Below are 14,931 nucleotides of genomic sequence, written 5' to 3'. Positions count from 1 at the left end.
TCCGGAGTTTCAAGTTTTCCGCTTTATCTCGTCGCGAAGATCCATTCAAATCATTGCAAGGCTTCACCTTGTGTTTTCAACTTCTCTTTCCTTTCGTTTGGTCATCCTTTTGTTACCGGAGTTCTTCATAGAGGTTCTACATGATGGTTTAGCAAGGATTTAATTCTTTCTCGAAGTGCTCATCAAGATTCTTTTCAGAGGAGCTCAAGTATTCTTCATCTTGCATTCCGAAGTGCAATTCCTTCTACCTTATCTTTTGAGGTGGTGTTATGTCATTCTTGATAATTTCCCTTCGTGTTTCATGATTCACAAGTTTTCCAAGAGTGACATATCTGAATCCGTCATTTTCTCTTCGCTCAAGACATCTTTTCAACCCATCGATCTCTTCATTGGAATTATCTTGGGTTATATTTCACCTAAATCTTTCCCTAAGGATTATTGCTATTTATGGTGCTCATAAATGACCCAAGTTCTTCATTTCTCCTCCTGGTGAAATCAGCTTCTCGTCTTCTTGTTGATATCAATCCAATCTATTGTTTCCGTTAGTGGCAGAATTTCACCTCATAGTTTTGAGATGTTCTCCATAAGCCCACTACAAGCTTGTTCTTTTCGTTGTTGGTTTTCCAACAACTCCGTTATAACCTTCTTGGAAGGGTGCTTTCCAAACTCAGTTGTGGCAGAAGTTGTCATTTTCTTCTCAATTCTTTCCTTTCCAACGATCCAACTTCTATTCTTTCGTTCCAGAGGCATTGTGATGTCGCTCTCTTCACCCATCATCCCATTTTTGTCAAAGATCATGTTCTTTCCTTTTGCCTATCCATTTAACCGGAGTGTCGTGTCCTTCATTCAAGTTCTTCCATCTTATCAAGTTTTGCCTCCCTTCTCAATGGGAGTGTTGTCGTAATTAATCTTTATCGTCCCGTATACATCTTGTTTAAACCGGAGTGCTTGCATGTACTTCTTGTCCATTGCAACCCTTTTCTTATGTTTTTCAACCTACAAGGATCTCGTAATGTTCCTTGTTCCTCTTTTCTAACAGAGTGCTTCAACTTTGTTCATCTTCGTTGTATTCTTTCGTTCAATTGTTTTAACCTCTCAAGGTTCTTTGGTTTCACTCGTTTGTCAAAGAAGCAACTTAGTTTTACTTCTTCTCTTCCTCTTCTGTTTCTCTCCGGTGCCATTCTAGATCTCGGGACGAGATCCTCTCGTAGTGGTGGAGTGTTGTGACGCCCCGAGACCGTTGCGCCAGGTGTCTTCCAGTTATTCACCGTCGTTGCCATGTCGTTCGCTTGCGTGTTTCATCTTGCCATGTCATCATGTGCATTGCATCATCATGTTTTCAAAACTTGCATCCGTCCCGGTCTCCTCGTTCTTTCCGTTGTCCGTTCTGAGCCCAGACACACTTGCACGCGCCCGCGACACGTCCAAAATATTATTTTATAAGTGGCCGGAAAATGTGCTCGGAATGGGTTGAAAGTTGGCACGCGGTGTTGTTATGTTGTCAGTAGACCGCCTGCCAAGTTTCATTGCATTCGGAGTTCGTTTGATGCCCCAACGGATAACTATAGCGGCAATATAGTCGGTCAAATTGTCAGACGTTTTCGGTCTCCGGAAACTCTTGCCGGGTCTCTCTCTCTTCTCTTCTCTCAGACCAATGGTCCACTTGCACAGTCCATCTAGCCCACCTACCTACCGCCAGGCCCAACCTAACCTCTCTCGTCAGCCCGCGGCCCTCTTCGCGCGCGCGTCCGAAAACTTCCCCGAACCCGACTGGGGCAGTTGTCACTGTTGGACTCAGATCATCCCCAAACATCTACGTTTTGTTAATTGGACTTCCTAACCTATATTTTCTCGACTGCCCGATAACGATCGGATGGACCGTATAGCCCCTAAACTTAATCCCACCGCTATATATTATAGGACCAAGCCCTAATTTCTAGGGGAGATGTCCCATCCATCCCCACGCCGCCGCCAAATCCCCATCGGGATCCTCCCAGATCCACCTCCCTCCTCATTTTCCTCTCCTACCCATTCCCACCGTAGCCAACCACCATCGCCTCCGTTTTCGTGCCCGACCAATCCCGCGACCTCTTCTCCCCTCGATCCCAAATGGGTCGTGAAGCTGTCCGAGTCCCTCAGCAGGAGAGAAGCTCCTCGTCGCCTTGGAGCCCGAGAGCGCCACCACCTGCAGGCCAACCCCGTGGCCGCTCCTCCCCTGCTCCATTCCTTCTCCTTCCCTGCCTCTACTCCCTCCTCTCACATCTCTCTCTCTCACAGGGACCGCATTGTCATCGCCCGGCCGCACCCGAGGATCTTCTCGCCGGACTAGCAGGACCAGCACCGCCGCGCCGCCCCTCCGCGACAAGCTCCGCCGCCCAAGCTGCGTCCTCGCCTGTCGCAGACCCTGTCGCCGTCATCTTCAACTGTTCATGACGAGGACGGTGCCCTCCTGTCCGTCTCGAGCACCAATCCCTCGCTCCGCCTTGGATCCAGCAAGACCCCCCCCCCTTGCCTTTGCCGTCTCCCGCAAGTTCCAGGGTGCCGCTGCTCTGCCTCGTCGTCGCCGGAGTCGTGCCAAGTTCCCTTGCTCGCGCTCGGTCTCGTCTCCGGCCAGGACCATCCGTCCCACCGTCCTCTACCCATGTCTCCGGCCTTGTCCCCGCCTCCAGGGCTCCGCGCTGCGCCACCGGAGACCAGCTGCGCCGCTCGCCCCTGAACCTGTCGTTTTCATCTTCTGCATCAAGCCGGAGCGCTCTTCTCGCTCATCCGCTCCGATCGGGTTGCCAGCCAGCTCCGTTGACTGTGCTCGCGTGGACCAGGCTTCAACCGCCTCCAAGCCCAGCACCACCAAGGTCGGCCTACCTATCCACCATTTGGGCCTAGGCCCATGGTGAGAAGCCCATCCGCCCCAGAGTACCTTTCAGTTTCGACCTAGTGTTTTTTTCACTGTCTGCGATTTTGTCCAATTTTCCAGAGTTACCAGTTTTACAGAAAACCCCCTTTACTTCATGCATTTAATAACTCATAAATAATGCATCATATGTAAAAACTTTATATGTGAAAAATGCTTAGAATTGCATCTAGATTCTTAATATCCAACTTTCATGCATTTTTAAAATATTTAAATTGTTGTTTGATTAAATTTGCTCTAATAATATTTAAACGGGAGAGAACTAAATAAGACATGTGGTGTTCCGTCAATATGCAACTCGTTGCATATTGAGCTCCACTTAATTTGTAGGTTTGTTTGTGCACTTTGCCATGTCATGCCTCATTAAACTGGACATGCATCATACTTGGTTGTGCATCATGCCATGTTTATGTGTTGGTTGTTTACTATGTTGTTTGCTTCTTTCCGGTGTTGCTTCTTCGGGCTAGTTCCGATAACGTCGTGTTGTGAGGATTCGTTCGACTACGTCCGTTTGTCTTCTTCATGGACTCGTTCTTCTTCCTTGCGGGATCTCAGGCAAGATGACCATACCCTCGAAATCACTTCTATCTTTACTTGCTAGTTGTTCGCTCTATTGCTATGCCGCGATACCTACCACTTGCTTTATCATGCCTCCATATTGCAATGTTAGCCTCTAACCCACCTTTCCTAGCAAACCGTTCTTTGGCCATGTTACCGCTTTGCTCAACCCCTTTTATAGCGTTGCTAGTTGCAAGTGAAGTTGAAGTTTGTTCCATGTTGGAACATGGATATGTTGGGATATCACAATATGTCTTATTTAATTAATGCATCTATATACTTGGTAAAGGGTGGAAGGCTCGGCCTTATGCCTGGTGTTTTGTTCCACTCTTGCCGCCCTAGTTTCCGTCATACCGGTGTTATGTTCCTTGATTTTGCGTTCCTTACATGGTTGGGTGTTATGGGGACCCCTTGACAGTTCGCTTTGAATAAAACTCCTCCAGCAAGGCCCAACCTTGGGTTTACCATTTGCCTCACCACCACCTACTTTTCCCTTGGGAGTCGCTCTCCCGAGGGTCATCTTTATTTTACCCCCCCGGGCCAGTGCTTCTCTAAGTGTTGGCCCAAACTTGGCGATGTCCGGCGCCCCCTGGGCAACCAGGGTCTATGCCAACCCGACGTCTTGCCTATCAGGTGTGCCCTGAGAACGAGATATGTGCAGCTCCTATCGGGATTTGTTGGCACATTCGGGCGGTCTTGCTGGTCTTGTTTTACCATTGTCGAAATGTCTTGTAACCGGGATTCCGATACTGACCGGGTCTTCCTGGGAGAAGGAATATCCTTCGTTGACCGTGAGAGCTTGTGATGGGCTAAGTTGGGACACCCCTGCAGGGTTTTGAACTTTCGAAAGCCGTGCCCGTGGTTATGGGCAGATGGAAATTTGTTAATGTCCGATTGTAGAAAACTTGACAATACAAAATTAACTATTGTAAGACAATGATCTCAAATTCAAGTTCTTCTTCAATGGAAATTCAATAACACACACAACAAGATGCATACATAAGGTTACAACCCGGTATTTACTCCATCATCACCTACACAATTAGAAGAATGCTTTGTTAATTTTTTTAAAAAAGGTGCTAAGATGGATGCCAATTAAAGGTAGGAGAGGGAAACAATATATAAGCTTGTCTTTGATCAGTCATATAAATGACATCAGATCAACAAGCACTATTGCCCGTGATTTTTTCACGTGACAATATATTGCCTACCGGTTTTTTCCATGCCACAGGAGTCGTCCCTTACCGTCTTCGTAGTCTCTTCCTCTCAGGTAATAGCACATGTTGCCGTGTTGTGAGTAGATCAACAACCAAGCCGAGAAGCAAGACGAAAGGATTTCCGCCTACTACATGCTCGAAGGAGTTCGAACCCCCGCCACTCAGAGTAGGTTGAGGAGTCGCGCCTCACCGGCGGCGACGCCAATCCAGATCCTCCTTGAGGCCGTCATCGATGGGTGGACATGGAGGGAAACATTGGTGCATCTCGGGAGTCGGGAGCGAGGGAAGGGAGTGTCGGCGATGGCGAAGAGAGTAAATCGGGTGTGGGAAACCCTAACTGGCCAAGAGGGAGACAGAGGAGACCGTAAACGTACATCGGGAAACAAAAGACGCAGTGCTGGTTTTTTCTCTGAGCTTTAATAATAGAGATGCGTACGGATGCGGGGGTGATTGATTTGGATGGCCTGCCCATGTGTGTTTAAGGAATGATTGATCTGAACTGATTTGGATGGCCTGCGCATGCGTGTTTTCTAGTTTTTTGGTATGTGATCTTTTGTTACGGAACAGACATATATTTTGGTAGGTGTCTCACAGGACATACCATATAGTCAGAGATAGCAGAGATTTTGTGCGTGATTTTTTTTCTAGGCAAAGGGGATGTACAAGTGCACGGAAGCAACAACATAAGGTAAGTGCAATCTTAGAAGTACGTGATTTTTACCCCTTTTGCAATGATCTGTAAAAAGATAAAAACCAGTGGTACGGGGATGATGGGAGGTGGAAGAAAATAAAACCAGACCAAAATAAACCGAACTATCAAGCTACCAACTACTTTATTTTTAGTAGTAAAAAGATACTTATTCCTTGGTTCACAAGGTCAAAACAATGATTTTGCTCTAGCCTCTAGGGGCGACGAGGGGGCGAAAAGGACCGCGTCCACGAGATCCTTGGCACACCGTCAGCTGCTCCCTCCGTATTCTTCTCACTAGCCCCACCGCAACACCCCATGTACTCCTCCACCACTACTCCCTCTCGCTTTCATGTGGGCCCTCAACTCCGTGACCCACAAGTCGGCCAAGTTGTAAGATTCCTGTAAGCTGTAGCCTTCTCCTCCCCCAGCATAGGCGATGGTCCCGTCGCCCAGTAGAACAATTTACTACAGGTTGGAGCATACACACACGCACTACGAACTTAATTAAAGCTACTAGAGAAATTTATCCCACCCATTCCTCGCTTTCATCAGGGAAGAGAGAGGGAGGAAGAAAGCTATCAACGGCGACGCGGCGGTCCAGCAGATCCGTACTGCTCGGGGGATCTGGGGGAAGGGAGAACCGGCGGGGGCCGCCTATGCGTCGGTGAGGTGGGGCCCAGTCGGCGGTAGAGCAGGAATGGCGGCGGCGGTGTTGGGGAGAGGGAGGTGGCGACCGGTGGTCGTCGCTGTGTTGATGGTTGTTGCGGGGGTGGGCCATGTCTTCGCCAACACGGAGGGTAAGCTGCTTTGATCTGCTACATGGCCGTTGATGTGGGGATGCTGGTCGGTTGGTTTGGTGTATGGTTACTGATTTTCGGTTGCTTTTATTAGCACAAGCTTGAGATGAAGGGTTGGGCGGGCGGTCTCATCCTGTCTATTCGTGTAGTCGAATTGGTTGGAAGGGAATTTATAGTTCCGTATAGTTGATTTTCATAGTCTCTACTAGTTGGGCCTGATTGGTCTGCTTTGTGTGTGTAAGGATAGAAATCTGGTTCCTTTCTTCTTATTCCTTCCAAAGTGGAAGAAAACACGCTAATGAGGAATTGCTATTTTGACTCTCAGGTGAGATATTTCATTTGATCTGTGTTTGAGTCAAGGCGGGTGCATTCTTGTAAAGGCTAGTGATAAGAAATCCTTTTTTGCACAATTGCATCATCAAACAGTATACAAATTGATGAGCTGCTTGATAGTATATTTACTTTGATGATGATTACATAGCTTTTGCCCAGCATACCTGTTTCTTTGCAATACTGTTCCATATATAGTCACTCAAGGAGCTTCTTTATATATTCTTCATAAGCTTCTATCTGTCGGCCCATGCTAATTTACCTTTTGTCGATAATAGGTGATGCTCTGTATAACCTGCGTCAGAGTCTGAAGGATAGCAACAATGTATTGCAGAGTTGGGATCCCACTCTTGTTAATCCTTGTACATGGTTTCATGTTACATGTAACAATGATAACAGTGTAATTAGAGTGTAAGTTGACGAAAAACTCTCAGCATGCATACCAAAGGGTTCAAGAGTGATCATCTTCATAATACCCTTTTGCTCTTTTCAGTGACCTTGGAAATGCACAATTATCCGGTGTACTAGTGTCCCAGCTTGGGCAGCTGAAAAATCTCCAATATTTGTAAGTTCTGGATGCAATGCACTAGTTTTTTCAAACTGTAGACTGGCACTTAAGACATCTTACATGCAAATTCAGTAAAATGTAGTACTAAAATCTTGCCACTTCATATATTCATATAACATCTTATTGTTTATTTACTCTTAATCGTTTGGTGTCGATTGTGTGACTTGCATCTATTGTACTCTAGAGGAACACATGCCTTACATAGAGGGGTTACAACCGCAGATACACTCCACTTAAAGAAATCCTTTCCTAATTCAAGCACTTCCCTAACTTATCTCTAACTCCTGGAGTCCTAACTTACTTGGCAAGAAATATCAACACTAAGCAACTTGGGTTCTGCAACCTTAGGTGTGCCCAACTCTTCTGCCTAGCTGCCGCTAACCAGGTCTCGGTAGTTCCACATGACATGGGCAGTGGTGAAAGGTCAGATCATGTGCCGACAGTGCAACTAATCAACTAATCGAGTAGCCCTTCATCAGTGTGTGCCTGATATTGCTATGAACTTCGTCGAAGGTTTCCTTCTGTGTCAAATTGGCTATCCTGACGATCATCGGCAACTTCTCCAAATATGCCCACTTCGTCCCTGTACATCATCCTTATTCACTTAGCTCTATGGCTCAGGTCTTATTTGATTAGTTGCATGGCATCCCAAGTTTCATTATCTGGCACATTCTTGTTTGTGATCAATGGAAGATTGGTACCATGATTCCCGTCATGTTGCAAGGGTGTGTACTTTGAACTATGTCTTTCGTCCTATGTACCTGCCATGCTCATGGAACTAGGCAAATCTTGGTAAGATGGACTTGTCTTCCAGAGTGAGGCTGTATAGGAGAATATTGCACAAACCAAGCAGCACTAACCTTTTCCCAGCTTCAGGGTGAGTTGTTTGCCATGAAGAGGGGTGATGACACTCACGTGGGAACCCTCCTACTGCCGGAGATTTAGGGCTATTAATGGTCAGACACAAGATTTATCTGTGGTTGGGCTGAATCTAGGATTCTTATTCATTGACCAACACTTAATGGCTAGGAGTTTGAAGTAAGAGCAGGTGTTGAATCAGGGAAGCTATATTGAATTTAGAGTTATGTCTGGTTGAAACCCCTCTATAGAAGGGGATTGAAGTATCAGTAAGGGAAAGCAGTAATTACTCTATGTCTCTATCCTCCCATTCCTGATTTTCTCTCCTCACTCCTCGGCCTCAGGGCCTCTAAGCATGTGGAAGACAGCTGGTCCCAAACTAGGGTTTGGCATCTCTCAAGCCTGTAATGCACTCACTGTGGGATTACATATGAGTTAACTTGCTATTTGATTTACTAAGTTGGGTCTATTTATACCCTTCACACGAGTTATGATTGGTCACGAATGGCACACCTGCCTCCTAAATTTTACTCCAATGCCAAAAGCCCCTCCCAACCTGCATCACTGCCCTGCAGTAGTGTACCGTCTTTGGCGGAGATGGCCTAACTAATCTGTTTACCGTATCTTAGCACTAGCCGTACAGACAAGATCCTTGTGCACAACGATAGTGAACTGAACCTTGCGATGAAGCTTCAAATATTTTGGGTAGATATCCAGAAACTCTGTAACCTAAATGCACAATCCTAGTTTGGGAGCCTTGGCGCAGCGGCAAAGCTGTTGCCTTGTGACCATGGTCACGGGTTCGAGTCCTGGAAACAGCCTCTTGCAGAAATGTAGGGAAAGGCTGCGTACAGAAGACCCAAAGTGGTCGGACCCTTCCCTCTGGACCCTGCGCAAGTGGGAGCTACGTGCACCAGTCTGCCCCTTTTTTTATATCCAGAAACTCTGTAACCTATGTGGCACATAATCCTTGTAGATTTGCTACCGCATTTGCTAGGACTGTCAGAAATGTCCAAAAAAAATCTTGAAGAAAAGACACCCAAAGGGCGTCTTAGATCTGATAATTATCAAGGAAAAAAGCCAGCACAGTGGAAAGATAACTGGACGCAGAATTGACCAGTAAAAAATAAAATTACATTGAAAATCATACTAGCCTTCTTCCTTTGATTGTACACCGCCTGCCGGAGATTGAAAATTGCACTGAACCAACAGTAAAGGACAGGGACACCTGCAAATGCCCTCGCCATACCGTACTTTAAAGACCGGAATAGCCACTCGCCGCTTGGGACGAGATCTAGAAATCGCTGAAGAAACATCAGCTGGAGCATCACACTACGCAGAACAGGCTTACGATCCATTACCACTGGTCCAGAGAGTTGGAGAGAAAACCGGACCATGCCGCATAACAACATTGAAGAAGATGTCGAAGTAGCCACACCAATGGCCAACCAACTGCTCTCCTTGATAGACACACAAACTAAAGAGAGCCAACAGATCTGGCAGGCCCTTTGTCGTCGTCGAGGTAGGGGGAGGGGGGGGGGGGCTGGATAGACCTTATTCCAACACGCCCACCTCGTCGATGCCGCTAGGGAAACAAAACGTTAGGGAAAGAAAAACAAAACGGATGATGAGGCCGCCAGATGTGGGAGAGGAGGGGGGCCGAGGTGACGGCATGGAGGAGACCTTTTGGAGCGGTGGCTAGGGTTGGGAACAGGAGACAAAACTGAATGCTCAATTTTTGTAGATTTATACACTTGTGCATGCCATTTTGAAGATGTTAATTTGCTTATATTCTGTGTTTTCTTCTGTTAGTTGTTTAGTATATATTTCCTCACTTCTAAATGTTTCTCTACACTTGAAAACTGATATGTGTTCCTTTGGTTATAGGGAGCTTTACAGCAACAACATAAGTGGGCCAATACCTGCTGAACTGGGCAACCTAACTAGCCTGGTCAGTTTGGATTTGTATCTGAACAAGTTCACAGGAGTTATTCCTGACAGCCTGGGGAATCTTTTGAAGCTTCGATTCCTGTAAGAATAGGTCTTTTGGCTACAAGCACATCTGTTGTTGCATATCTGATGTTACTTTGATGTTATTTAGATTCTTTTCAGTTGGTCTGTTCTTAGTTGTAACAGTTGTTCTTGTCCTGCGATCTTTTCTCATTTGGGAGAATGAGGCTTACGAACTAGTGTTAAGAATGGAAACAGATAATTCTCATTGAAAAGCATAATCCAAATGCCATGATGCATGCATTGACTAATGTGTCATTTTTTGTGTACTTCTCTTTGTAAGGATTTTGGTGTTTGTCACTCCTCTATAACTTTTTGTTTCCATTTTTTTACTAACTTGTCATGCAGATTAAGTGCCAACAGTACCATTCTGTTTCCTATTATTAGTTGTATCATTTGTTTCCTTGTATTTATAAGTCTTAACTGTTTTTTGCTATTATGCCTACTTGGAAGGATAGCCGTCTTAACAACAACAGCATGTCGGGTCAAATTCCTAAATCCTTGACTGATATCACTACTCTTCAAGTACTGTAAGTTGAACGTTGTGCTCTGTCGTTCTCATGTAGTTTCGTTATGTGTTGGGATGAATATATATAACAGTTACATTAATGCAGCGATCTCTCAAACAACAACCTCTCAGGAGCAGTTCCATCTACTGGCTCCTTTTCGCTCTTCACCCCTATAAGGTCTTCTATCTGCAAAAGATTGAATGATGTTTAGTCCAACTCCATTGCCAGTTTTAACAAGGTTTTATTTCTTGGCTCAGTTTTGCGAATAATCCACTTCTTTGTGGTCCTGGTACCACAAAGCCCTGCCCTGGGGATCCTCCTTTTTCCCCACCTCCTCCATACAATCCTCCAACACCACCAACTCAATCAGCAGGTAAGTTATGAGTACTTGAATTTGCTTGTCAATATTCAAGGCAGTAGAAAAGATGGCACTTTGGTACATGTGCTTGATGGATTTTATTCCATTAGGTGCCTCTAGCACTGGAGCTATCGCAGGTGGCGTTGCTGCTGGTGCTGCACTGGTGTTTGCTGTTCCTGCTATTGCATTTGCAATGTGGCGCCGTCGTAAACCTGAAGAACATTTCTTCGATGTGCCTGGTCAGTTTCATATACTGATACCTTTCTTCATTTGCCAAAAATTGTGTCCTCATGTCATCCATGCCACACATTTTGTTCTTATTTTCTCGAACACCACACATCATGTTCTTATGTCATCTCATTTTTCTTCAGCCGAGGAAGATCCAGAAGTTCATCTTGGTCAGCTTAAGAAGTTCTCATTGCGAGAGCTTCAAGTTGCATCTGACAACTTTAATAATAAGAACATTTTAGGAAGAGGTGGTTTTGGAAAAGTGTACAAGGGGAGGCTTGCAGATGGTACATTGGTAGCGGTGAAAAGACTAAAAGAGGAACGTACCCCTGGTGGCGAGCTTCAGTTCCAAACAGAAGTTGAGATGATTAGCATGGCAGTGCATAGGAACCTTCTCCGACTTCGTGGTTTTTGCATGACACCTACTGAACGATTACTAGTCTATCCATACATGGCCAATGGCAGTGTTGCATCACGTTTGCGAGGTACTTTGTTCTTTCCTGTAGTACCTAACGCGTTCTGAATGCGGCTTCCTCAGCCAATAATCACATTAAATATGACCTTTTCTGCTGTGATGATATGCTGAAATATTTCTGTTCTTATTTATGGTGCTTGATTTCATAGAGCGTCAGCCATCTGAACCACCCCTTGATTGGGATACCAGAAGACGAATTGCACTTGGATCTGCAAGGGGACTCTCTTACTTGCACGATCACTGTGATCCCAAGATCATCCACCGTGATGTCAAAGCTGCAAATATTCTTTTGGACGAGGATTTCGAGGCAGTTGTGGGTGATTTTGGGCTTGCCAAACTTATGGATTACAAGGATACTCATGTAACTACTGCTGTTCGTGGAACAATTGGACACATTGCTCCTGAGTACCTATCCACTGGAAAGTCCTCTGAGAAGACTGATGTTTTCGGCTACGGAATCACACTTCTGGAGCTTATTACTGGGCAGAGGGCATTTGATCTTGCTCGCCTTGCAAATGATGATGATGTTATGCTTCTTGACTGGGTAAATACTTCTTCTCAAGAGCATAGTTTTGAATTTCAGTTTCAGAAATATTTCAGCCATAGCCAAAATTACTGAATTTCACTGAAATTTAGTGGTTCGGTTTTGGAATTCAGCGATTTTGGTTTTCATTTCGGCCAAAGGGCCAAAGTTTCCACTTGAATTAGATTGCAATCTAACTAAATATTTCAAAAAGTTCAAATGTAATTTGAGAATTATTCGAATTTGTGCATACTACTGTAGTTGCTATGAGTGAAGCAAGGGGTTGGGCGTATGAGAACCTCTACCAGCGTTTAAACATGAAGGAAGGCGAAAGGGACATCTATAAGATGGCCAAGATCTGAGAGAGGAAGACGAGGGATGTCAACCAAGTCAAATGCATCAAGGACGGAGCAGATCGCCTTCTGGTGAAGGACAGGATGAGGAGATCAAGCATTGATGGTGAGAGTACTTTGACAAGTTGTTCAATAGAGAAAATGAGAGCTCTACCATTGAGCTGGACGACTCCTTTGATGATACAACATAGGTTGTGTGCAACGAATCTAGGAGTCTGTGGTCAGGGAGCTTTAAAAAGATGAAATGCGGCAAGGCAATGGGCCCTAATTGTATCCCCATTGAGGTGTGGAGAGCCTCATAGACAGCGATGGTATGGCTAACTAAGCTTTTCAACATCATGTTTCGGGCAAACAAGATGCCGGAAGAATGGAGACAGAGTATATTAGTACCAATCTTCAAGAACAAGCAGGATGTTCGAAGTTGTACTAATTATCGTGGAATTAAGCTGATGAGCCATACAATGAAGCTATGTGAGAGTCATTGAGCACCACTTGAGAAGAATGACGAGCGTGACCAAAAATCAGTTTGGTTTCATGCCTGGGAGGTTGACCATGGAAGCCATTTTCTTGGTATGGCAACTTATGAAGAGATACATGGAGCAAAAGAAAGGCTTGCATACGATAAGATACCGCGGAATGTCACGTGGTGGGCCTTGGAGAAACATAAAGTCTAAACAAAGTACATTGCCCTCATCAAGGACATGTACGATAATGTTGTGACAAGTGATGGAGACACTGAAAACTTTTTGGTTAAAATAGGACTGCACCAAGGGTTAGCTTTGAGCCCTTATCTTTTGCTTTTGTGATGGATGAGGTCACAAGGAGATATCCCATGGTGTATGCTTTTCATGGATGATGTGGTGCTAGCGGCGATAGTCAGACTTTGGAATCAAAAGGTTTTTGGCTTGGTAGAATTAAAACTGAGTACATGAGGTGTGGTTTTAGTACTAGTGGGCACGAGGAGGAGGTTGGCCTTGGTGGGCAGGTGGTATACTAGAAGGACACCTTTCGATATTTGGGGTCAATGCTGCAGAAGGATGGTGATAGCGATGAAGATGTGAGCCATCGAATCAAAGCTGGATGGATGAAGTGGCACCAAGCTTCTGGCGTTCTCTGTGACAAGAGAGTGCCACAAAAGCTAAAAGGCAGGTTCTAAGGACGGCGATTTGACCTGTGATGTTGTATGGCGATGAATGTTGGCCAACTAAAAGGCAACATGTCCAACAGTTCGGTGTAGTAGACATCGTCTGAGATGGTTTGGGCATATACAACGCATGCCACGTTTATTCAGGTTCTATAGGAAGCGTCAGTGCATGGCAGACGTTTAAAGCATGCTGATGATGTCAAGAGAGGTCGGCTGACCAAACTTAACATGAGAGGAGTCTGCTAAGAGAGATCTGAAGGAATGGAATGTCACCAAAGAACTATGCACGTGCACGTGCGAGAACCATGAGTTGGTTTTGAGATCTTATGGGTTTCAACTCTAGCCTACCCCAATTTGTTTGGGACAAAAAGGCTTTGTTGTTGTTGTTGTTGTTGTACTGTACTTGCTGAAATAGTTTGACGGGAAGACAATTATTTCATTATGATCAAAATTAATGAAATTCTGATGAAAGTACAAAGTGAAAACCATGCTCAAGAGTGAGCGTAAATAATTATCATCACCACATCTAATGTTTTTCTCATGATCATGCTGTTTTGGAATTTAAGATTTCTTATAAATGATTGTCACCAAGCCCATGTAATAATGGGCTGTCCTTAGCCCCATTAACTTGTTATATAGAGGGTATACATTGGTGAGTGACAAGCTGGCAGTTCATCCTTCCAGGACAGAATGTGCTAATATGCTGTCACTAGAGACAACCAGTTGTATCATATGTGGGATGCATTATACTCTGTTATCAGTAACAAGTGGGCAAATGATTAATTCAACTGCCAATTCTACAGGTGAAAGGATTGTTGAAGGAGAAAAAAGTTGAGATGCTGGTGGACCCAGACTTGCAGAGCAACTATGAAGAGACCGAGGTGGAATCGCTGATCCAGGTAGCGCTGCTGTGCACGCAGGGCTCGCCAGTGGAGCGCCCCAAGATGTCAGAGGTCGTGAGGATGCTGGAAGGTGACGGCTTGGCAGAGAGATGGGAGGAATGGCAGAAGGTGGAGGTGGTCAGGCAGGAGGCAGAGTTGGCTCCTCTTCGCAACGACTGGATTGTTGACTCCACATATAACCTCCGCGCCGTTGAACTGTCTGGCCCAAGATGACCAACGTCGTTCTCTGGCATAGGCAAAAATCACCATTTGATCAGTCATTCAGCCTAATTGTTGTTTGTGAATATGAAAGGTAGCTTGTACTCTTTTGTTTAATGACAATTTTAAAGGATGCATTTTTCCCCCATTCTCCTCCACACTGAGAAGTTATGCTAGGCTGCAGTCATTTGTTAAGGTGGAAGGCATACATTTTGTGTTGAATTTGCAATGCACTGTTGTATCAATCTGATAAAAGTGCAACGTGTTATTCTGTGATCCCTTTGTCGGTGCATAGACATTC

At 45.2% G+C, this 14,931-nt stretch overlaps 1 protein-coding gene across 2 annotated transcripts; it reads left to right on the top strand.

Moving 5' to 3' along the window:
* Positions 1-5,710: 5,710 nt before the first annotated feature.
* On the top strand, positions 5,711-14,909 carry LOC125513321 (LRR receptor kinase SERK2). Of its 2 annotated transcripts, none has more exons than XM_048678407.2 (12): positions 5,711-5,848; positions 5,930-6,174; positions 6,783-6,915; positions 6,998-7,069; positions 9,818-9,961; positions 10,399-10,470; positions 10,555-10,626; positions 10,707-10,822; positions 10,918-11,046; positions 11,179-11,520; positions 11,660-12,054; positions 14,334-14,909. In XM_048678407.2, the coding sequence occupies exons 1-12, from the start codon at positions 5,814-5,816 to the stop codon at positions 14,643-14,645; spliced, it is 2,067 nt and encodes a 688-aa protein (XP_048534364.1). In that variant the 5' UTR covers positions 5,711-5,813; the 3' UTR covers positions 14,646-14,909. The 2 variants fall into 2 exon arrangements, with proteins under 2 accessions (XP_048534364.1, XP_048534365.1); XM_048678408.2 differs by lacking the exon at positions 14,334-14,909 and adding an exon at positions 12,295-14,299 and having other exon boundaries at positions 5,713-5,848.
* The last annotated feature ends 22 nt before the right edge of the window (positions 14,910-14,931 follow it).

Source organism: Triticum urartu, chromosome 6A (genome assembly GCF_056163025.1).
Source record: "Triticum urartu cultivar PI428250 chromosome 6A, HENAU_Tu73, whole genome shotgun sequence".
Lineage (NCBI taxonomy): Eukaryota > Viridiplantae > Streptophyta > Magnoliopsida > Poales > Poaceae > Triticum > Triticum urartu.
The sequence above is the reverse complement of the archived record's forward strand: the minus strand, read 5'-3'. Positions and strand labels throughout refer to the sequence as shown.

Bases quoted from the DNA above. Each gene is read 5' to 3' on its own strand.
- LOC125513321 (XM_048678407.2), top strand. From the start codon at position 5,814: ATGGTCCCGTCGCCCAGTAGAACAATTTACTACAG. The intron at 7,070-9,817 runs GTAAGTTCTGGA...CTTTGGTTATAG, and splicing joins CTGAAAAATCTCCAATATTT to GGAGCTTTACAGCAACAACA. The intron at 9,962-10,398 runs GTAAGAATAGGT...TTGGAAGGATAG, and splicing joins CTTTTGAAGCTTCGATTCCT to CCGTCTTAACAACAACAGCA.